This window comes from Microcaecilia unicolor, unplaced genomic scaffold, assembly GCF_901765095.1.
Source record: "Microcaecilia unicolor unplaced genomic scaffold, aMicUni1.1, whole genome shotgun sequence".
In the NCBI taxonomy this organism is placed as follows: domain Eukaryota; kingdom Metazoa; phylum Chordata; class Amphibia; order Gymnophiona; family Siphonopidae; genus Microcaecilia; species Microcaecilia unicolor.
The window spans coordinates 1-23527 of record NW_021963040.1 but is presented as its reverse complement, the minus strand read 5'-3'; the positions used below and the strand labels follow the sequence as shown (position 1 = coordinate 23527).

At 41.5% G+C, this 23527-nt stretch overlaps 1 protein-coding gene across 1 annotated transcript in view; it reads left to right on the top strand.

Moving 5' to 3' along the window:
• LOC115458817 (origin recognition complex subunit 3-like) overlaps positions 1-21587 on the top strand; it is a gene marked incomplete at its 3' end in the record, with an annotated part of 99695 nt that extends 78108 nt beyond the window's left edge. The window contains exons 11-13 of the mRNA XM_030188629.1: positions 4229-4292; positions 10220-10336; positions 21508-21587. Of these exons, the coding sequence (XP_030044489.1) occupies positions 4229-4292; positions 10220-10336; positions 21508-21587 (261 nt within the window). The remainder of the gene's footprint in view (positions 1-4228; positions 4293-10219; positions 10337-21507) is intronic.
• Between the last annotated feature and the right edge of the window lie 1940 nt (positions 21588-23527).

Sequence of the window (23527 nt, the reverse complement as noted above, 5' to 3'; positions counted from 1 at the left end):
GTTTCCTAACCACAAGAACATATCAAGTAAAATCAAACTCAAGAACATCATCACCTTGAAAAGCAGACTGTGGAGTACCACAAGGATCACCGCTATCACCGACCCTCTTCAACTTAATGATGACCCCACTAGCCAAGTCCCTATCCAACCAAGGCCTTAACCCTTTCATCTATGCAGACGATGTCATAATATACATTCCCTACAAAATTTGACTGACAGAAATCACCAACGAAATCAAGCTAAGCTTAAACATCATGCACTCTTGGGCAAATGCATTTCAATTAAAACTCAATAAAGTAAAAAACACATTGTCTCATCCTCTCATCCCAACACAACAAGGACAACCCCACAAATATCGACACCCCAGATTACACCCTCCCTATTTCAGACAGCCTGAAAATCCTCTGCGTTATAATGGACCACAACCTAACACTGGAGTCAAGTGAAATCCACCACAAAGAAAATGTTCCACTCAATGTGGAAACTCAAACGCGTGAAACAATTCTTCCCGAGGGAAACTTTTCGCAACCTGATACAATCAATGGTAATAAGCCACTTAGATTACTGCAGTGGAATCTATGCAGGATGCAAAGAACAAACCTTAAAGAAACTTCAGACAGCTCAAAACACGGCAGCTAGGCTTATATTTGGAAAAACGCGATTTGAAAGTGCAAAACCCCTCCGCGAAAAATTACGCTGGTTCCCAATCAAAGAACACATTGCCTTCAAAATCTGCACCCTGGTTCACAAAATTATCTACGGTGAAGCCCCTGGATACATGACAGACTTAATCGACTTGCCAACCAGAAACGCATCCGAATCAACACGAACATATCTAAATCTACACTACCCAAGCTGTAAAGGACTTAAATACAAATCTACCTACGCATCCAGCTTTTCCTACATAAGCACACAACTGTGGAACGCGCTACCAAAAGCCTTGAAAACCTCGTACGACCACCTAAACTTCCGGAAAATACTAAAAACCACCCTATTTAAAAAGGCATACCCTACCGATCCAACCTAAATACCTAAACTTGGCTACACAAGAAAACTAAAGCATGTAAAGAACATAACACAACTCATCCGCTCTACGATTCCTAATGTGGCTGTACTACATGAACTTTATCTTACCACAACATCACATTGTATTTGTTCACACCGGAGTCTGCAAACACCTCTCCGGTACTATGTAAGCCACATTGAGCCTACAAATAGGTGGGAAAATGTGAGCTACAAATGTAACAAATAAATAAATCTCCCTGTTTTCTTGGGCACGAAGATGTACTTGGAATAGAATCTCTTCCCTTCTTCCCCTGGTGGCACAGGCTCAACCAAGTGGACCTGTAGAAGGAAACATCTTGCTACTGAAAGCTGAACCTTGACACACTTGGTGGGCAATTTGTTCCCATCTTCTCTTTCTTCAACCCTGTTTCTATACCTTTCTTCCTTTCACTTCTAATTGCATACATGCAGATCTCAACGTCTGCTGACTCCCTCCCACCTTCCTAGTTTCTGCTGACACTGCAGTTAATTTCTTCTACACCCTATCCCCTTTTTAATAATACTCCTTAGTTTCATTCCTTCAGAAATGCTCTTCTTATCACTAGTTTGCATTCCACTCTTTAAGCGGCACTTTAAGCTGCCCTAGCGTCTGTCATTTCCATCTTCACCTTTCTGATATTCTGCTATGACAGGCTGCCATTCTTGTTACACAACCTCTCCTAAATAAACAGTGCTAGTTAGATTGTGCTTCAGTCAGGCGTTACAGAGTACACAGACTCTATTTTCATGAAAAGCAGCCATTAGATTTCCCCACCGCAAAGATGAGGTGCACCGAATCTTCAGTCTTCTCACTTCCAGAGAGATAAGCACTCAAACTTTCTTCTGAACCAGCGACTCCTGCAGAGATGACTGTAACAGCAGTTCCGAATGTTGGGCTGGCAACAGGATTTCTCCTTACATCATCAGTGGGAGATGGTACTCCAGACTAAAGTGCTGGATCCACAGGAGTAGTCTGCTCTTCCGGTCGTAATGTAGCATCCATGGCTACAGCTCTGAAAATCTCTCCGCTGATAGTAACAAATTTATCTATCCGTCTAGTTGCCAAAGGGACTCGCAGCACTGCAGGGTAAGTGAATGCCTTCCCTTTCCTTTTCCTTTTTACCATGATAAGCATGAGAAAAACTATTAAGGAGAAAATTAAGAGCAGCAGCCAGGGAGTGGGACTCCTAGCACCACCTTTCAGGCGCCATCTTGCTCCCACATATTTCTCAATTTTTAGAGGAGAAAGAAAAACCAAGTCCCGGCTGGGAAGCTCAGACCTAAGCAGACTGTGGAGCTGTAAAAAAAGAAAAGAAGCTTAGAAATGCTGAAGCAACTAAGAAAAAGTGAAAAGGGAGCTAAAGAAAAGGGGAGAGTGGTCCCACGCTGCTCACACCAAAAAAGTGGCAAAAGGTAGAGCAGGAGTCCAAAGAAAATCACGCTGAGGAGAGCACAGACACAAAAAAAAAATGCTCCATGGAAAAAAAGGATGACTGGCTGGTCCTGCAGGTTTGAGGCAGATAGGAAAGTAAGTGCATGTTCAGTCGGGTTGTCAAAAGTTTCTAGAAATTAGATCGCTGGGCAGCATTCATACCGAGGCTCCATTGGATGATGTCACCCATCTATGGTAATCATGTGTCCTGCTTGTCCTTGGAGAAATACATGTTATTAATTATGCTCTTGTGGAGTGGAGTGGAGGAGTGGCCTAGTGGTTAGGGTGGTGGACTTTGGTCCTGGGGAACTGAGGAACTGAGTTCAATTCCCACTTCAGGCACAGGCAGCTCCTTGTGACTCTGGGCAAGTCACTTAACCCTCCATTGCCCCATGTAAGCCGCATTGAGCCTGCCATGAGTGGGAAAGCGCGGGGTACAAATGTAACGAAAACAAAATAGATACTATTGGAGATTCTACATGGAATGTTGCTACTATTGGAGATTCTACATGGAATGTTGCTACTATTGGAGATTCTATATGGAATGTTGCTATTCCACTAGCAACATTCCATGTAGAAGGCTGCGCAGGCTTCTGTTTCTGTGAGTCTGATATCCTGCACGTATGTGCAGGACGTCAGACTCACAGAAGCAGAAGCCTGCGCGGCCACATTGGTGATCTGCAAGGGCCGACTTCTACATGGAATGTTGCTAGTGGAATAGCAGAATCTCAAATAGTAGCAACAGTGGAGGAGTGGCCTAGTGGTTAGGGTGGTGGACTTTGGTCCTGGGGAACTGAGGAACTGAGTTGGATTCCCCACTTCAGGCACAGGCAGCTCTTTGTGACTCTGGGCAAGTCACTTAACCCTCCATTGCCCCATGTAAGCCGCATTGAGCCTGCCATGAGTGGGAAAGCGCGGGGTACAAATGTAACAAAAAAAAATGTTATTTAATTTGGTTGGGGTATATAGCTTTTGTGTTTTTGTTTTTTTATTGCAACCTTTAGTATTATATTATTCCAGTATTATGTGCTTTCCAGTTATGGAATGAAAGCAAATGTATGGAAATAAATTCTACTGAAAGGAGAGAACTGCCTGTCCCTAGAGAATAGAATTTGACAGGTTTCACAAGGTGTTTCAGAGAAGCAGAATGATTCAGCACATGGGGGGGGAAAAAAAGTCCATTTAACTCTGAATTTCAGAATAGCCAGCTTTTAAAGTCTGCTCATTCGAAATGTACATCAGCATAGGTGAGGCTTAAAAACCACTCCATTCACATTTTCATAATTTACTGCTCTAATATTCCCTCACCATTTTTTCCTTTTTAGTTGTTTTTTCAAATTGAAGTAATGTCCTGAATACAGTAAACTAGACCAAATGTTGTTCCCTCTAAATACGACAGTGGTGGAAAAATCTTTAAAAATACTACATGTTGGCCCAAATGTTTAGAAGTCAGGGGAAACAAATGCTTTATAACTATTTTTTGTTTTTAAATTTGTAGCTAGTTTTGTTAACATTCACTTTTTTTTTTTTTTTTAACATTCTCCTTCCCCCTTTTCTTCTAAAGTCTAACAGGTGATCCCAAGCCTAGCGGCAGCTTCTTTACCCAGGCCCAACCCCAGTCATGGTGGCTTCTCAAGTCCCCTAGTCTGACCCCAGTGGTGCTTCCTTGGCTAATTTTTATAGCAGATGCAGATGGCATCTTGAGTTTTTGCCAGCCTTGACAGCGTTTTGTTTATCCTTTTTTTTTTACAGTTATGTGGATACTCAGAATTCTGATCATCAGGTTAAACTGTTAACTAGTGACAACTTCTTAAAGGTAAGATTCTCCTCCCCCCCCCCCCCCCCCCCCCCAGTTTTGTGTGATATTACAAAAGGGGAGGCAGGTGATATGTTACAATACTTTCAGAAATGAAACCTTAACTTTAGAATTAGTAGTAATGGCAAAATAAGCAGGTTTTTTTTTTTGCATTTAAGAAGCCATAATTTATTAAATGTAGATATTAGAACAGAAATAAATGTGAGAAGGATGGATCTGTTCGATCTTTCTTACTTGGTTTAGAACCTTTCTAAATTGTGGTTTGTTATAATGGACCCTACAAAAATGATGCTCTAGTACAGGGGTAGGCAAGCTCTGTCCTCGAGGGCCAGAAACCAGTTGGGTTTTCAGAATTTCCACAAAGAATGTGCATGAAATTGATTTGCATGTACTGTCTTCAGATAGATCCCATGCATATTCATTGAGGAAATTCTGAAAACCTGACTGGGTTGCGGCCCTTGAGGACCGAGGTTACTACTTCTGCTCTCTAGTATATGAACCTTTGAAGCCAGATGGGTTTTATTTTTGACATCTGAAGAAGGAACCTTTTGTGGTATTAAAAGTTCATGCATTACAGTATGTTTTTGATTAGGTCTTTTAAATGGTATTACAACCTGCAAAGACTCCAGGTTTCTCAGGACCAGTACAGCTACTGTAGTGTGTTCTGTTTCTGCTTGTCTTCACATCTTGGTCCTTCTGCCTCAAGTCCACCAGGGTCCAACTTGTATGCTTCCAGTGTCTCTCCTCTTCCCTGGGTCAGCCTATGGATTTTTCATGACTCTCTACCGTTATATTCTTTGTGCATTTTCCCTGTTGCGCTGTCTGACTAATCTTCAAGCCAGGCTTTAGGCTGTTTCCCCACTCCCTTTGCATCAAATATTCTGGACTAATTTTTGTGCCTCTCGTTTCCTTTCCTTTTAGTAACATAGTAAATGACGACAGATAAAAGACCTGTACTATGTTTAGCTTTTTGGTCTCTCCTATCCCCCTCCTTTCCAGTCTCTATTATCTTTCAAGTGTCAGCCTTTGTGCCTTTCTACTTCCTTTGCATTCTGTACTCGTACCTTCCATAGTGGAAGTCTCTGGCTCTGGATCCTTTTTCCTGACCTTCACCTCTCTGGGTAGAGATCAATTTAATTTGTAATTTCTGTTGCTGGATTCTGTGCTCCTGCTCATAACAGCTGCTGAGTTCTAGCTTGGGAAGGTTCTTTTTTAGATGGCTTTTGACTGTTTATGATATCACTCTGTGGTTATTTTTCTTTTGATATCCACTCACTCACTTTCTTTTTTTTTTTTTTTTTTATAATATGTTTTTTATTGATGATACAACACAACCAACAGTAATACAAAAAGACCCTTGCCTTATCAATATTCTGTGTTTGTCAGTAGGAGAGCTCCAAATTGTCTGCTGTTGAATATTTACCTGTCACTGCTTGGAAGTTCTGAGATGCAGGCAGATAAACCTCCCAGGAATGTAGATAACTACCTTGTTCTTAGACATTGTCGGAGGCTAGTAATGTTAGTTCAGCAATACAAAGTGTGTTCAAAAAATGGTCATCCTCACCATGCTCCTCTATACGTGGTTTTTTTGAAGTGGTTTAGTAATGAACTCTGTTTTGCCATGGGGGCAGAATAAGGAACACTGTCAGGAAATATGTTTTATCTCTGGAACACTTCCGGGATTTTTCTCTCCTTGAAGCTAAAATCATAATAACTTCAGTAAGTTTTGTGATAAGGATCTTCTGAGTTTACATTTACATACAGGACTCAAATACAAATCCACCTATGCATCCAGCTTTTCCTACCTAAGCGCACAACTATGGAACGCATTGCCAAAAGCAGTAAAAAAAAAAACTACACTGGACCACCTAAATTTTCGGAAAGCACTAAAGACAGACCTGTTCAGAAGAGCATACCCCACTGACCCAACATAAAAATACCTGGACACTTGCAACACAATGTAACCAAAGACCGTAACAGACATTACTTTTCTTCCCCCTTCCCTCTCTAAGTTCCCCCAATTGTACTTACCATACATGCACCTCATTCTACAACAGTATCACTTTGTATTCGTTCATACCATGTATTTGTTCAGACCAGAATCGGTTAACGCCATTAACAGTTACATGTAAGCCACATTGAGCCTGCAAAAAGGTGGGAAAATGTGGGATACAAATGTAACAAATAATGATAATAAGTAAATGGTAAATCCTAAATGCCATTCACCAACATTTCAGCAGACACAGTTCAGTCTTGCAAAGTCACATTCACTGTGCATGGTGCCCAGGTGTCTTCTGTGTCAGCACTGCGTCAAAGGCTGTGCAAACAGTGCACGAAGATGGAGGGCACAAAAATTGCTTGCAGCACACTTTCTCCTCTCATCAATGGTGACTAAACATACAAGATAGGAAGTGCCAGCAGGCAAGTCACACAAGGCACTATGGTGTCTCAGTACAGCCCAGATCTGTTGAGCCCTTGCTCATAGAAAATGATAGCAGATAAAGATCCTAAGGTCTACCCAGTCTGACCATCCATACCAACTAATAACTTCTACAGTCCTTTCCCTTAGAGATTCTCTGTGCTTGCCTTATACTTTTTTAAATTCAGATAGTCTGTATCACTACCTCCTCTGCTGGGAAAGGTGTTCCACAGATCCACCATCCTTTCTGCAAAGAAATATTCCTTAGATTACCGCAAACTGTATCCCCTTCATCCTATGCCTTGTCACCTCAGAACATCCTTTCAATTAAAAAAGACCTGCTTCTTGTGCATTCATATCATGGAGGTGTTTAAATATTTCTATCATACCTCCCCTCTCTGACCTTTCTAAAAACATATTCTTAAAATGAAAGGCAGCAAAAGTCAGGATGTAAATCATTTAGCAGAAATAAGGAAGAAGTTTATGGAGCTTTACGGTAAATTATATACTCTTGAATCTCTAGCAATGGAAGAAGAAGTAGAAAAATATTTACAAGGAATAGGGTTACCATCAGTATCTTGATAAGATAGGGAAAGATCGGATGCACCCACATACATCCAGAGAAATTCTGTGCATAATTAAGGATCTCAGAGTGGGTAAAGCACCCTGAATATATGGATATGCTGCAACATTTTATAAAAATTTTTCAAAATGAAGCCCTGAGCAGCAAGTGCGGGACCGCTGCGCGTCGAACTGCCCACAGATGAAAGGGTTGGCGAGTCCTTTGATTAGCGCCGGCGAAGGAGCGTCGACGCTCTTGGACCTGGAAAAACAACTCCATTGCTCCCAAATTATTCAACCACTATGTCCAAAGGAGTGGAGGAGGGAGTTAGAGGCATATGCTGAAACGGAGGACGTTTACAGCAGAACCCGAATCGGCGGAACCACTCCTAAACACCTCAAGAGAAATCACCTTGGAGTTTTTGGCTTCCGTGGAGGTTACATTGAATGCCATCTGGAAGGCGCTTCGGGACCTGACGGCGGTAGTAAATAACTTTGTTTCAGATATAATCTTATTGGAGAGTTACATGGACAATGTGACTGAACCCTTTGAGAGTGAAAAATTGATATAATAAATGAAGTTCTACACAAGCTAGAAGTGGTTATGATCCTGAAAATGATAATGGACCAGAAACTTTGAATGATAAGGTGGATGATTAATGTCGAGATTATTGTTTTTCCCAGAGTTCCAGGTATGTCCTAAAGTTTTCCTCAGAAATATTTCCTTAATTATTACTTCGAAAGGAGTGAAGCCTGTGAAAACTGGGATTGCTTTGATCAATGGGATTTGAATTGGAGATTTAAGTATATGTACTGTTAAATAATTTCTGGTTTTTAAAAGACAGAGAATATAATCAGATGTATTATTTCTAACTAAAATCTGGACAATAAGTATGTTTTCAATGAAATGAATTGACTATACACCGTATTTGGTCTTGAAGAAGCCAACCAGATGATCAATGTGGAATAATGAATTAGATGAGTAATATCTGGGGATAATCAGGTTAATACCATGTTTTCTTTTTTCTGTTTACTGTTTAATTGATCTCCTTGTCTTATCTCACTCTCCCTATTTTTCTTCACTTTGTGGTCTAGGAAAGAGAATGATTGTATATAATCCATATATCTAGTTGGGATTGTTTTCTTCTTATCTTGTATTAATGTGCAGACATCTCTGTATTACTGTTTGCAAGTGACCCTTGTAAAATGAAAAATTATAAATAAATGATTAAAAAAAAAAGCAGAGAAAGCCTCAATAGGACTCCTTATGATTAAGGCATACAGCCTATTTTGTCAAGGATTATTCGCTGTCATCATTGACAAAAAAAAAACCTCTATCCATCATTTAATTTATTTCTTAAATCACAAAAATATATAGCAAAACTTATCTGAACACGATGCCCAATGTTGTCTGCTCTGCACAGCTGACTATGGCCAGAGTTTTGGATCTTCCTCAAGGTCCATGGCAGGTCGCACTGTTAGATGCAAAGCATCACGTTACTAACTCAAAATTACATTGCAACTTAAACTAATAATAAACAGCCTTTTTCATTTCACTGTTAATGGCATCTGGTTCAACTCTTCAAAGCTGCAGCTCTCCAGTGAAACTGCCAGGAATATGGCGCCTCTAATTATAGGCGGACGTCAGATGCGGCGAGTTCAAACCTATTGGGTGTAGTGTCCACAAATGAAAAATCCATTTTTGTTCCAATTGGACAAGGAGGCGTTTATTGTCACCTCCTCTATCATTTAATTTCAATTGCTGTAGAACAATACACCGTAGAGATTCAAAACTATGTTCTTGTTCACAGTTCATTGCCGGAAGGGCACCAGCTTTCTTGAAGTTCACATTATTTTTACATTCTGTCAAACGAGTTACACGTTTCCTTGACATCTGTCCTATATATAGTTTCCTACATGGACATTGAATACAATGTATAACGTATTTAGAGGTACATGAAGTTCTAGATTGTAGGATAAATCTTTTATCTGATTGAGGGTCCACAAACTCTGTTGTGCATATCATGATGTCACACATCTGACAGCCTCCACAACTGTAATGGCTCCATTTTTTCAATTAACCGTTAAGAACTGAGTATGAAGTATGCATCTAAATGCCTAAGTATAGCCGTTTACACTCTGAAGAGGATTATATTGTTGTATGATATATAGGTATCTTCTCTAGCTCGAATTATTTGTGATAGAACATTATTTAAAAAGACCAGTTTGGAAACTGTGTATTTCATGCATTAAAAAAAATGTTCAAAAGAAGGCCAAACGATGGCTTGCATGGTGTAATGGTGATGTGGTGAAAGCCTAAAGAGTATCTTTGTTTATTAAAACTTTATATACCACTTATTTTTCAAGACTTAAATGGTTTACAATACAAATTTACATACTTAAAACAAAAATTACAAGGAACTCCATAAAAGTGCACCAGGGAACTATGAATAGCGCATCTTATGAGATTGATTACAAGCTGCATTATTCATATACTGTTATTTACTGCCATATACTGTAGGAGTGAATAACCCGTGGTACTGAGATACCACTAGTTAATCATTACAGTGGGAAATTAAGGTGTTGGTAAAAGCCCAACTTTTACTGCACCTTAATAAGCAACTAAAATGCTTTGATGCAATGTACATTGTTATGGAAAAGAAATGTTTAAAATCGTATTTTGCTTTGAGTCTAAGCGCATACTATGATGATTATTACTAGATATTATTATTGTAATATTCAGAACATTTATAGTTTTAACTTTTTGAATGCTGTATTCATTTTTATTTTATTTGTATTTTTCATATTTTTATTCAGTTTTGTATCTGTCATGTTAATCTTGTTTTATTGGACTTATTTTATTGTACACTGTATAGAGTAAGTAGAATCTGCAGTATATATTAATAATAAAAATGTAGTTTAAAGCATTATCTTGACTTTTTCGTAGGATGTAGTAAAGGTACTACTTGAAGACTTGCATGCTTACCATGAAAATTACGTCCCAGTTTTGAAGTGCCTTCATGAGTTTACATGTCGCCTTCCTAAGTATCCCCTAGGGAAGCAGGTAAGTGATATGTTGCTCTATTAGCAAAATATTAATACAGAGAGAACAAATCGCCTCATTGTGACCATTTACCCCCTAATTCGATTAATCTAGTATCCAGATACATTTTTATGGCACCCTGTTTTACTGGATATGAGCAGTCCCATACTAAAGTGCTGTTAATATTAAACTTATAATCAAGACATAGTCATATGTGTATAGGTGGGGGGGGGGAGTGATTTATAGTAGATTTTATAAAGCTTTTTTCACATGTAAGGTCTGTTTTACATGGAAAAGATGGTTTTGTAAAATAGCATGATTGCATGCATATGTAAAAAGTATTCATGTTCAAGATGTGTGCAGCATTGTCACTTGTATCTGTAGACAGCAAGATTGATTAGGCTCGTAAGTGGGTGACTCAGTGCTGTTTGCCAATATGAAAACTATTTTTATGTGATCTGAATTTTCCCTAAAAGAGCATTTTGAAGCCTTTGCTGTTAAAGTGATAATGAGATCAGTTATCATTCTATGATAAACCTCAGAAGAGATTTGTAGATGGAGTTCATGCCATGCTTTCACAGTGCATTGCTGTCTTAATACTATTCCCTGTTTGGAATATGAAATTGAACTTATCAGTGCCATGTTGTATTTTTTCAGGGCAAAAACCCAAGCTCAACTTTCTGGGGCTATTTTCTGTGAGATTTGAGGATTGTCTTCCTTTTTATTTCATGTTTCATATCAGGCAGCAAAATTTTAAAGAGATTTTCCCTTTTTTACCTTCCTCACCTACTTTTAAATTGTTTAGACAGAATGTTAAAACTTTTCTTTTTCAATGATATGTATTGGGTAAAGGGAATTGATATTATCTGATTATATTTTCATTTTGAAGTTTTGTGTACAGTCTGTTAAAGTATTATGATGATTGTGTTATTATTTTTAATTATTTGTAATTCCTGGAAATTTCCAGTTTCTTAGGTTTGTACTCCGCTAGATACATATCATCTTCACACACACTCACAGATGTGAATGTGTGTGTATATATAAATATATATTATATTATATTTATTTATCTATCTATGTGTAGATACATTCATTTTTTTTTTAAATCTGTTGCCATTGTCTTCTCCCTTTGTTATTTAAAGCCAATCTGTGGCTTGGTCCTGTGTGTATGCATTATTGAGGTTGATCTTCATAGATTATGTATTTATAATGTTTCTTTTAAAGGCAGTAGCACAGTGGAGTTGAACTGCTCTCCCTCTCTCCTCTATATAGAATTATTCTTTATCACTTTTTGTCTTTGCTAATTTTTACACTGAATGTAAGTTGGATTTGGTGTTGGGTTCATTGTCTTGCAATGTCTTTTCTTGAAAGTATTCCAGATATTCTTCCTGCAGCGCACAAGATCCAGATGTTTGATTCCATTTCTTATTATTCCTCCAGACTAGTCTAGAAGAGTGCTTTGTGCACACCTACCAGCAGGTGGAGACTGAGAACTAATGAACGATGACAGCATAAAGATATCCTGTGCAGACTAGTTCTAGCCAGTTTTTCTCAGCCTCCAGCACGTGATAGGTGTGTATCCTGTGTAGCTCATTTGATCTGGTTGGAAAAATTTAAGTTCCCTTGCAAAATAAAACTAGAGCTGTTTAGACCGGTCCCTAGCTGTGAGGTGTTACACACTGGTATCCTGGGTCCCTTTCCCCCACCCCAGCCCAGGAAAATAGGAGTAGATGTTCAAAATTGAGGATCTTGGTGGTGCCGTGAGGGCAGCCAACCTGTGACGTACATCCAAAACTTGCTGAGAGCATATTCCCCGGAATCTGAAGTTTTACCAAAAGTTTGAAATTGAGAGAGCGCATTGTTACACTCTGTTCCACTCCTCCAGAGGTGCAGCCTGCTTGCGCAGGGTATGGGCATTCGAGGATGCGGCGGCCATCTTGGATGTGGTATCTCCAGGATAGGAAGGCCATCGTGGAGATGGGCGTCTCAGGTTATGGCAGCCATCTTGGAGTTGGACAGCTTCAGGAAGGAAGCCCATATTTGGGCATAGGGCATCTCTTCTGATGGAGGCAGCCATCCTGGATCAGCTGCACATGTTTGAACCTAATTCCTACACTATTTAAAGCCCTGCCGCCAGTCCTTCCTTGCTTTGGCTTCTAGTGCTTAGAGGTTGTGGTCTATGTCTGTGTTCTACAGCCGGCTCTTTGTTCCTGTGATTCCTGTGTACCAGACCCTGGATTGTTGCCTGACTATGCGCTGTGTTGCTGCCTGCTTAGACCTTGGACTGTTTCTCTGACTATTCGCTGCGCTGCTGATTCCTTTGCTCCTGGACAGTGTCTGCTCTCCCTGCCTGTCGGGTCAGTGGCCGTGCAACCCCGCCGGTTCCGGAAGTCCTGGTGGCCGCCTGCACCTGGGGGCTCAACTCCCGGAGAACGGCGGTCGCTTCCCAGGTGAAGCTAGGGGTTGTCTGGCTGCCTGACCGAGTGCGGTGTCAGTCCATCTTCGCCGTGCTCAGTCGGGGCACAAGGGCTCACATTCCCAGACATAACACTCATAGAGAGCTGAGACCATAGCCAGACACTTAGTTGCGCCCCCTCCCCGAGGGCATTTGTGGGTAAAGCTTCTACAATTCCAAGAGATGGCACTAGTGCTGAGGAGAGCGAGACAAGTTAGTTTGTTCATATGACAGTGCAGAGGTCAAGGTTTTTCCAGATTTCAGTTTGGAGACGTTATGGAAGCGAAAAGAGTTGTTTCAGTACATGATGGAAATAGAGCATACCTATAGCTTTGCCGGATACTACAAACCCTGTGTGTGAGTATGTGGTATCCGGCAAAGCTAGTGGTGATAGTTAACGGCAGGCGAAAGCTCCTTACCCTCCAACAGAAGCACAGAAATTTATGTCTGAGTTGGAAAGAGGTACTCGTCGGCCAGCTTTGACCCCACTATCTAAGACAATGGTGGGCACAAACTGGATCGAAATGCTGTCTCAAGGGGATCACCGTCTGCCTCCCAAGGCAAAGGAGAAATGTTTGGAGCAAGGGGGACTATTCAAGTCTAATCCATTATCGCAACATAAAAGACAGGAGGGAGAAGAACTGGATTATGTGCCAAATACATTTTGATTTCTGGAGAGGTTGGCATGTCATCTGAACAAGAAGGGGAACGAGGGACTTCCCAATCTCCATTGGAGATGACTGTGGATTCTAATGGAGAGTGGTTTCTTGACTGCTTCCAATTGGATGTGGATAGATATTTACTCTGTAACTACTTTGAGATGAGGAGATAGAGATCCAGGGGGAGGAAATACTACTTGCTTTTGTAAGGTTTTGTAGGGGATATCCAGGGGGGAAGGGGAGCCAACTGGAAGTCATGTTCCTTTTACAGGTGAAGCAATATTATATTGGGGGATGGGAGGGGGAAGAAAGATGATCAGAGGAGTAGGGGGGTTAGGGGGATAGGATGGTGAGGAAGGGTGGGAATCCTGAATGAGGTGGGAGAGTTTTGGTTTGTTCGGTTTTTTTCATAGATGGGGAAGGAGAAGGGATAGGAAAGTAGTTTACTTTATAACATTGGTACTATAAGAGGTGTGGGGTTCTTTCTGCAAGGCTGTTGGCTGAAGTGGGGAGACTTCTCAATCAGTGGGGGGGCGGAGGCTGGGACAGCCCCTCTCTAACTTCCCTTGGAGATTTTGAAGTGGGAATGATTTGGGCCATGCTCTACCACTATGGTCCAGTTAATTTTCTGGAATGTGGGAGGGAATATCCTCTCCAATTAAAGCACAAAAAAATCTTAATCTTTGCAAAGACACTGGGCAGATGGGACTTTCTTACAGGAGACCCACCTGTCCACTGTCAAACCTGAGACGCTGAAAACCTGGTGAGTGGGAGATTGTATAGCCACTGTGGCGAGGGAAAAGAAAGGGGTTGCAATATTGTTGTGCAAGGGTAGGGTAACCCAAATACAGAAAGTCAAAGAAGATACTGAGGGGTGATTTGTTATCTGTCAACTTATCTTAGGCCAACAAGTGTTGTGTAGCATGTATGCTCCCAGTCGCTACAATGGTAAATTCTACCTAAGTTTACAAAATAGCTTGTTGTAGAAAAGAACAATTGAATCCAAATAAGGAGCTTCCTCAGCTTTGCCAGATATTGGACCTCCTGGATATTTGGAGGATCTTACATCCATTTGAAAAGGATTCTACATCTCTCACGAGCACATGGTACACAATGCTGCATAGATTACATATTGATATCTAACGCCTTAATGTCCTCAGTTCAGGTGCTGGAAATAGGTCCCTGTGAGATCTCCGATCATGAAATGATATGGGTGAATTGGGTTGTTAATAAAGATTTTTAAAAAGGGTTGTTTACATGGAAATTTCCCCTAGATTTATACAGAGATGAAAAGTTTAGCAAATATATATTAAAATGCTAGCAGAATTATAGTTGTACACACTCAGCCCATACGCACAATCCCACTCTTTTTTGAAACGGCAAAGGCAGCCCTTAGGGGTGATATCATAAATGATTCTAGCTTTAAAAATAAATCTAGAGATAGGGAAATAATACGTTTAGAAAGGCAAGTACAGAAGATGAGAGAATATGAGACCAACGCTAACTTTACTGATTGCTTTGAATAAACTGCTGCATCAACAAGCTAAGAAATCTTACTTATTACAAGTATCAGCTATACAAGTACGGTAATAAATGGGGAACGCTCCTGGCTAGACTGGTTTCCTCTCATGAGGGTCCTAGAAGAATAGTGGGGCCTACAGATAAGGAGGGGAGGATTAAACATTCTGATAAGGACATTTGTCAAATCTTTAAGGAATACGATGCCAATTTATATGATAAACCCATAGAAGATGGGCTTCAGAGCAAAATGTATTTAGGCAACCTGGAAATAGCTTGGACAATAGAACAGTCCTCTTCTGAAGGCTCTGGGCTCAGATGACTTTTGGGCAGAGTTCTATAAAAACCCTAGGGGAGAATATACTCCCATCTTTGTCTACCATGTATACAGCCTGCTTGGACTCTCAACGACTGCCGGGTGAGTTAAACTTGGCTCAAATTATAGATCTTTCCAAACCAGGCAGAGACCTACTGCTCCTGGAGCCTTACCTCTCTATATCATTGTTGAATTTTGAAACCAAACTGTTGGCAAAAGTGATGGCCAGTGGGCTTCCTTCATTAATTCATGAGTCCAAAGTGGGATTTGTTCGTGATAAATACACAGTTAAAAACATAAGAAAGATATTGACATCCATGGAACTCAGAGAAAGAACTCGCACCCCTTCTCTATTGATCAGTTTCAATGCCAAAAAGGCATTTGAAAGAGTCAAATGGGACTTTATATATGCTGTATTATAGCACTAAAGGTTTGAAGGGCATTTTGTATTCACGTGCTTTACTTTACTCCGAGAGCTAGAGTGTGGGTCAATGGAGAATGTATCGAAGGACTTTGATATACATAGAGGTACCCAGCAGGGTTGCCCATTATCCCCATTATTATTCATTTTGACATTAGACCCCCCCCCCCCCCCCCAATATGAGACATTGTTCCTACTCCAGATTGAAATAGAGAAGGAACGAGGGGAGATACATTTAAAATAGCAACCTTGGCAGATGATCTGTTGGTTCATTTGACTGACCCTCAAAATTCCCTTGGGGAGTTGTTAGAAACCTTTACAGAATATGGGGACTATGCTGGTTTTAAGTTAAATTTTTGTAAATCATAGGCACTGGTAGCTGAAGGGTCAGTGAAACACTATTGGAGGGGAGATTTCCTATTGAAGTGGACAGAACAGTCCTTCAGATACTTAGGAATTCAGTTGCCTTACTCTACCAAGCTGTTGCACTCACTTAACGTGAGAATTATTTTAGACCTTACAAAGTGACAGTTGCCCCTCTGCCTATTAAAGATAGATCTATCTCTTGTTGATCAGATGCTTGTTAAATTTTGTTGGGGAGGGAAAAAATCCAAGGGGCAGTGGTCATATTTATATGGGAGATTAGGTCTGCCAAAGTTACAGCTTAATAATTATACTACTACTACTATTTAGCATTTCTATAGCGCTACAAGGCACTTCACTGCCTATACTCCTACTCTGTATGAACACATGCTGTATAATCCATATAATATTTGGTCCCTTTTTCAGGTTCCCAATTGGCTTTTGCCATATTCATCAGGGAAGAGTGTTTTGTTCAGACTATTAAAAGACACTTGGCATAAACTGGTACGTTGGTTGGGTAGTGTCCCTGTAGGAACTGACCAGTTGCTAATAAGGGGTAATATACAATTTCCACCAGGTATGGTGGAATATTTGTATTAGCTGAGAGGACCAGGGCTATAGTTTGGTAGAGCATATGCTTACCTGTGAAGGCACTATGATGACTTTAGAGGATTTTAGACAGCGAGTAGAAATGAGGTGAGGGGATCGTTTTATCTTTTACCAACTTAAACACTATATCCAATCCCTTGACCTGAAATTGAAGTTGGGAGAGAAGTTAAGAAGTTTTTTTTTTATTCAGTAGCTGAGGAAAGTCTGACTAGTTCAGGTCTTTTTAAAGTTATTCAGAATTTGGGGGGGAGGGGAGGAGGAAAGAATTCACAATAGTGAAGACAGATGGGAGTTACATTTGGGGAAGTTATTAACAGAATGGAATGTGGCTTTCTGTATCAAAAGAATACCCTGACTGATCCATAGAGTGGATATTCAAGAGTGCTCATTACGTGTTCTCCATTGGACATATTTCACACAATTACAAATGTTCAAGGCAGGGAGGATCCCCACACCATTTTGTGTCAAATGTGCTAGAGGAGAAAACAATTTTTATAATGCAATTTTGGTCTGAGATAGCACTCTACTTGAGCAATCTTCTAAAACAGAGTCCAGTTATCTGTAGAACTTTGTTTGCTTGATATGTCAGTTGGAATGGGTGTGGTGGGGAAAGAATGGAAATTTGTTAATACAAAAATTAATAGTGGTGGGGGGAAAATGTATAATGTGGCTGAACCCTGAACCTCTATCCTTCTGGACCTAAAGAGCTCGTGTTCATAACCTGGCCATTTGGGAGGCAAGAGGGGCAGGTACTAAAGCGAAAAGAGGAAAAGTGTATCTTCCTGTTTGGGACCCGAACTTAACAATCCATATCATCAACAGCAAGAAGTTTGATATTGAATAATTTGTGAAATTAGTGCTAATGCTATAGAGATGGGGGAAGGGGTGAGTCTGGTTGGATATGTGATCTACAGTTGTAGTTAGTATACTGTAGTTAGTATACTAACATGTTCCTATCTTCTTTGTATTCTTCTTTGGGTTGTTATAAGATTAGATGTGTTGCTTTGAAACTAATAAAATTGAACATAAGAACTTTCCATATCCAAAGTTTGGGATTTTCTTCAGGATTGTCTGGAGAAAGGTTTGGCTTTGGTTTCCATGAAAGTACAAGTGGTGGCGTTGGCCTGTTACAGGGGTTCAGTTGGTAGTAAATGGGTTTGCATCCAGATGTAGCACATTTCTGAAGGAAATGAAGCCCTTAAAACCACCAATTCGTCCAGTGGTCCCTCCTTGGAATTTAAATCTGTTTTTTCAACTTTGCAGGAAGCTCCCTTCGAGCCTTTAAAGCAGGCCTCCTTACAATACCTTACTCTAAAAACAATCTTAGTTGTCATTTGTTCAGCATGATCCATTTCGGAGTTGCAAGCCTCATCTTGCAGAGAACCATATTTTTCTTTTCCAAGCAACAAATAATAATTCATCCTGTCCCTTTTTTTCTTCTGAAGGAAGGTTCTCCCTTCCATTTCAATCAATCCATTTCTCTTCTGGTTTTTCAGGAAGGGTTGGAAAAAGAAGAGACATTGTCTATATTCTTTAATTGTTGGTAGGGCTCTATTTGTTCTTTTTGGAGGAGTCCAGGGAGGAGATCCTCAAAAGCTTCAGTTGTATGGAGGATTAAAGAAGTGATTGGTTCAGCCTACATTGTTAAAGGTCGTCTTGTTTCTCCAGTCTTGAAAGCTCATTCCACCAGATCATAAGCTACCTCATGAACGGAGAGTTTTTTGATTCCTCCATAAGAGATTTGTTGGGCCGTTACTGTCGCGTCTCTCGCGCTTGCCGCGCTCTCGAGGACCTTGGCATACCTTCAGGCTTCTTCCCCGGAAGCGCGGGGTTTGTGAGTCCTTTAGGCAAAATCACCCTCCAGGTAGAGAGGAAACAAAACTGGACCGGAACTCCGGACTGGAGTTCTACACCGGAACACTCGGAACTGGAACGCACCGGACGGGTGCGCACTGGAGTGGGGCCCGCTGGACTGAACACACTGGAGTGGCCCCACTGGACTGGAACATACCGGAGTGAAACCCGCTGGACTGGAATACACTGGAGCGGAACCCGCGGAACTGGGACACCCTGGACCTAGTCTTCACCTACACTTGGCTGCCTTCCCCCTCGGGTTGAACCCTCAGGTTCTGGCAGCCGGTAGGGCTTACAGGAACAGCAGGAATGAAGATCCAGAGGTGCCCCCCTAGCACCTAGGCGAAGGCAAGGCAGACAAGCAGGAACTGTCCGGGTTCTGGCAGTCGGCAGGTTTCAACACAATGACTAGTAAACTGTACCCAGGCTAATAGGAACACTATACCTAGGCAAACCAGTCATACACAGGAACATAAACAGAGCAAACTCAGGAGACTTGGAGGGCTAGACACCAGCTAACAACTAAGCTGTGCCCAAGCTAACAAGTCATGCACTGGAAACAACACAGAACACTAGCAAAGCTTTACACAGGCTACAAGCCACACGGTGCCTAAGCTGGCTAGTCTGTCACTAGGAACAATCACAGTCTCGGGACTAGCAAGGGCGGCCAGTCTAACACTAGGAACAAACACAGTCTTGGGATAGTGACTAGCAAGGGCGGCTAGTCTAACACTAGGAACAAACACAGTCTTGGGATAGTGACTAGCAAGGGCGGCTAGTCTAACACTAGGAACAAACACAGTCTTGGGATAGTGACTAGCAGGGGCGGCTAGTCTAACACTAGGAACAAACACAGTCTTGGGATAGTGACTAGCAGGGGCGGCTAGTCTAACACTAGGAACAAACACAGTCTTGGGATAGTGACTAGCAGGGGCGGCTAGTCTAACACTAGGAACAAACACAGTCTTGGGATAGTGACTAGCATGGGCGGCTAGTCTAACACTAAGAACAAACACAGGCTTGGGATAGTGACTAGCAAGGGCGGCTAGTCTAACACTAGAAACAAACACAGGCTTGGGATAGTGACTAGCAAGGGCGGCTAGTCTAACACTAGGAACAAACACAGGCTTGGGATAGTGACTAGCAAGGGCGGCTAGTCTAACACTAGAAACAACACAGGCTTGGGATAGTGACTAGCAAGGGCGGCTAGTCTAACACTAGGAACAAACACAGGCTTGGGATAGTGACTAGCAAGGGCGGCTAGTCTAACACTAGGAACAGCCACAGTGAACTAGCAGAGCTATGCACAGGCTACAAGCCACACGGTGCCTAAGCTGTCTAGTCTATCACTGGAAACAACACAGAGAACTAGCAGAGCTATGCACAGGCTACAAGCCAGATGGTGCCTAAGTTGGCTAGTCTACACTAGGAACAAACACAGAGCACTAGCAAAGCTATGCACAGGCTACAAGCCAGACGGTGCCTAAGCTACTAGTCATGCACTGGAAACAAACACAGAGAACTAGCAGAGCTATGCACAGGCTACAAGCCAGACAGTGCCTAAGCTGGCTAGTCTACACTAGGAACAAACACAGAGCACTAGCAAAGCTATGCACAGGCTACAAGCCAGACGGTGCCTAAGCTACTAGTCCTGCACTGGAAACAAACACAGAGAACTAGCAGAGCTATGCACAGGCTACAAGCCACACGGTGCCTAAGCTAGCTAGTCTGAACAAACATAGAACACTAGCAAAGCTATACACAGGCTACAAGCCACACGGTGCCTAAGCTAGCTAGTATACACAAACATAGAAACTCACTCAGAGCAAACACTGAAACTGTGTACAGAGCACTCTATACAGCAGGACCTTTAGATGAGATGCAAAGGCCAGGACTGTAGTCTCCAAGTCACTAATAAAGCTCATCAACACCAGAGCCACAGCTGCAGCAATCACCTTGCAACCAAACAGAGGCTTGACACACAAAGCAGTCATCCCATAGAAAGGAACAGCGGGAGCCATCTTGGATACTGGCAAGGAGGAAGAGGCGGCAGCCATCTTGGAAGAGGCATAGCCCACACAGGTGAGGTTCAGTAGGGCAATCAGCACACAGAGCCAGAGAGAACCTAAGACAGACACAAACACAGAGACAAGCAGAAGCCAGCACAGACACTGACTCCCAGAAACAGGGTAAGTCTGAGGGTTGTCACGGCCACGGACGGGACAGTTACATAGTCTTCCTTGCATTCATTTGTTTGACATTATCATTTGGATATTCAGGTAAGCCAGGAGGCAGCTTTTTGATCTAATGTGCTCTCTGCAGCTTTGCATTTGTCCTGCCCTCATTGATTACTGCTTTGATACATCCCACTAGTCTGAAGGGATGATAAGGAAGGTGAAATTAGTTGTGACCTGCAAATTTTCTTTCCTCGAGTCCCTCCAGACCAGTCCTGAACCCAGTTAGAATATCTGATTGCACTTCCAAGTCATTTCTTTCCTTTTCTGCGTGGAGAATAGAAGCCTGTTTTCATGTACATAGTTTGATGTGTTTTCTGTTACAAAATGTTTTGGGGATTTCCTTCTTGTGTTAATTTGTTCTTGTTAACTTCGAGTCTTGTCTTTCAAACTCATATTTTGGAGGTCTTACTCCTCAGTGCTCTGTTATAGAAATACTGGCTGAAACTAGTAAACTACTGGCTGAAGTCACAGCTCATTAGTTCTCAATTTCCACCTGTTAGTAGGCGTGTACATACCACTCATCTGCACTGGTCTGGAGGGACACAAGGAAAGAAAAGTAGCAGGTAAGAACTAATTTCACCTTGTGCTGTGGTCATCAGCAAACAAACACTAGAAAGTACCCTGAATTCCATATCCAGGCTCAATAACAGTGCCATGCAGTTGTATCCCAAAATGGACAGCAGACCAGTAAGTAATGTACCTAATTGTTCCTATTTATGAAGCATCTCAGTTTAGCCGTTTTCATGTTCTTTAATCACAGATCAGAGAGCTGCATTGCGCATGTATGGAGAAGAATGTCTGGGAATCTGAAGAGTACATGTCAGCATTCCAGCTACTTAGGTACCTATTTAATAATTAGCAGTGGTTTACTCACTTCTTTTTCTAAGAATTGTAGAACTAGAAAATCTTGTTTAGATGGCAAAATGGTAGAAGCTGATGTTAAAGAACAAAATCCTTGACATGTAACAATTAGAATTGTTTAAAGTTTTTTGGAAGAGAACTATTGATACAGAGGGGCATAATTGAACGAAAACGTCTATCTCCATGGACGTTTATCTCCGAGAACGGGTCCGTGAAGGGGCGGACCGAACCGTATGTTCGAAAAAAAATAGACGTCCATGTTTTATTCGCCAATTTGTGAGCTGGGCGTTTTTGTTTTTCAGCGATAATGGAAAATGAAAGCGCCCAGCTCAAAAACGAATAAATCCAAGGCATTTGTTCGTGGGAGGGGGCCAGGATTCGTAGTGCACTGGTCCCCCTCACATGCCAGGACACCACCGGGCACCCTAGGGGGCACTTTTACAAAAAAAAAAAAAAAAGGTAAAAGAGCTCCCAGGTGCAAAGCACCCTTCCCTTGTGTGTTGAGCCCCCCAAATCCCCCTCAAAACCCACTGCCCACAAGTCTACACCATTACTATAGCCCTAAGGGTGAAGGGGGCACCTACATGTGGTTACAGTGGGTTTGGGGGGGTTGGACGACTAAGCATTAAGCAGCACAATTGTAACAGGTGGGGGGGGGGGGGATGGGCCTGGGTCCACCTGCCTGAAGTCCATTGCACCCCCTAACAACTGCTCCAGGGACCTGCATACTGCTGCCAGGGAGGTGGGTATGACATTTGAGGGTGAAAATAAAAAGTTGTGAAACATCATTTTTTGTGGTGGGAGGGGGTTAGTGACCACTAGGGGGGTCAGGGGAGGTCATCCCCGATTCCCTCTGGGGGTAATCTGGTCATTTAGGGCACTTTTTGGGGCCTTATTCGTGAAAAAACAAGGTCCAGGAAAAGTGCCCTAAATTCTAGCTACAAACGCATACTATTTTCCATTATCGGCGAAAGGCGCCCATCTCTCCTCGGCCGATAACCACGCCCCAGTTCCACCTTCGCCACGCCTCCGACACGCCCCCGTCAACTTTGCACGCTTCCGCGATGGAGTGCAGTTGAAAACGTCCAAAATCGGCTTTCCATTATACCGATTTTATTCGTTTTTGTGAGATAAACGTCTGTCTCCCGATTTGGGTCGAAATCTAGGCGTTTTTCTCTTTCAATTATAAGGTGGACAGTATGCCTAAGATTTTTAAAACATTTCACAGTGCTCTTATGAGAGACTCTTGGGAAAAATATTTTAAAACGGTATAGGAGGCATTGTCCCATTGTGAGTAAAAAAATATATAAAACAGTTAAAAGATGGGAAACAGGCTAAGATTAAATGGAGTACCCCAGGGACCTGTCCAAGAACCAGTGTTTAGAGATTTAAAAAGAAAGATTAAAAAAGGTGGGGGTGGACCAACAGGCTTGTTATGGATGAATGTATTGTGGAAAACAAATCGCCAAAATTATATTGGAAACAACCAATGTTTATTATCACAAAAAGGAATAAACCTACAAGGGCTTACTATAGGTCCCTAAATGACAAATATTAATAGAAGGACTCAAGTATACAAGAGAAGGACTTGACACGATGCCGGTGCTGTGTTTCGACATGATTGCCTGCATCAGGAGTCAAAAACTTCTAAAGCCACAGATAAAAACAATTAGCAATAAAACATATTTATAAATATAAAAACACACATGCATGCAAATTATAAGAGGAGGCAGCCATAAGAAAAACTGATATACCATAACTATATAGTACCCATTATAATGATTTCAAAATGTCTCAATTTGGTTCTAAAACTAATGCAAATGTTTGACACATAGGTATCTAAAAGGGTGAACATCTAATAAAATATAACCCTTATGATATATTAAAAAATATATATATAGATCATGTATATTATAAAA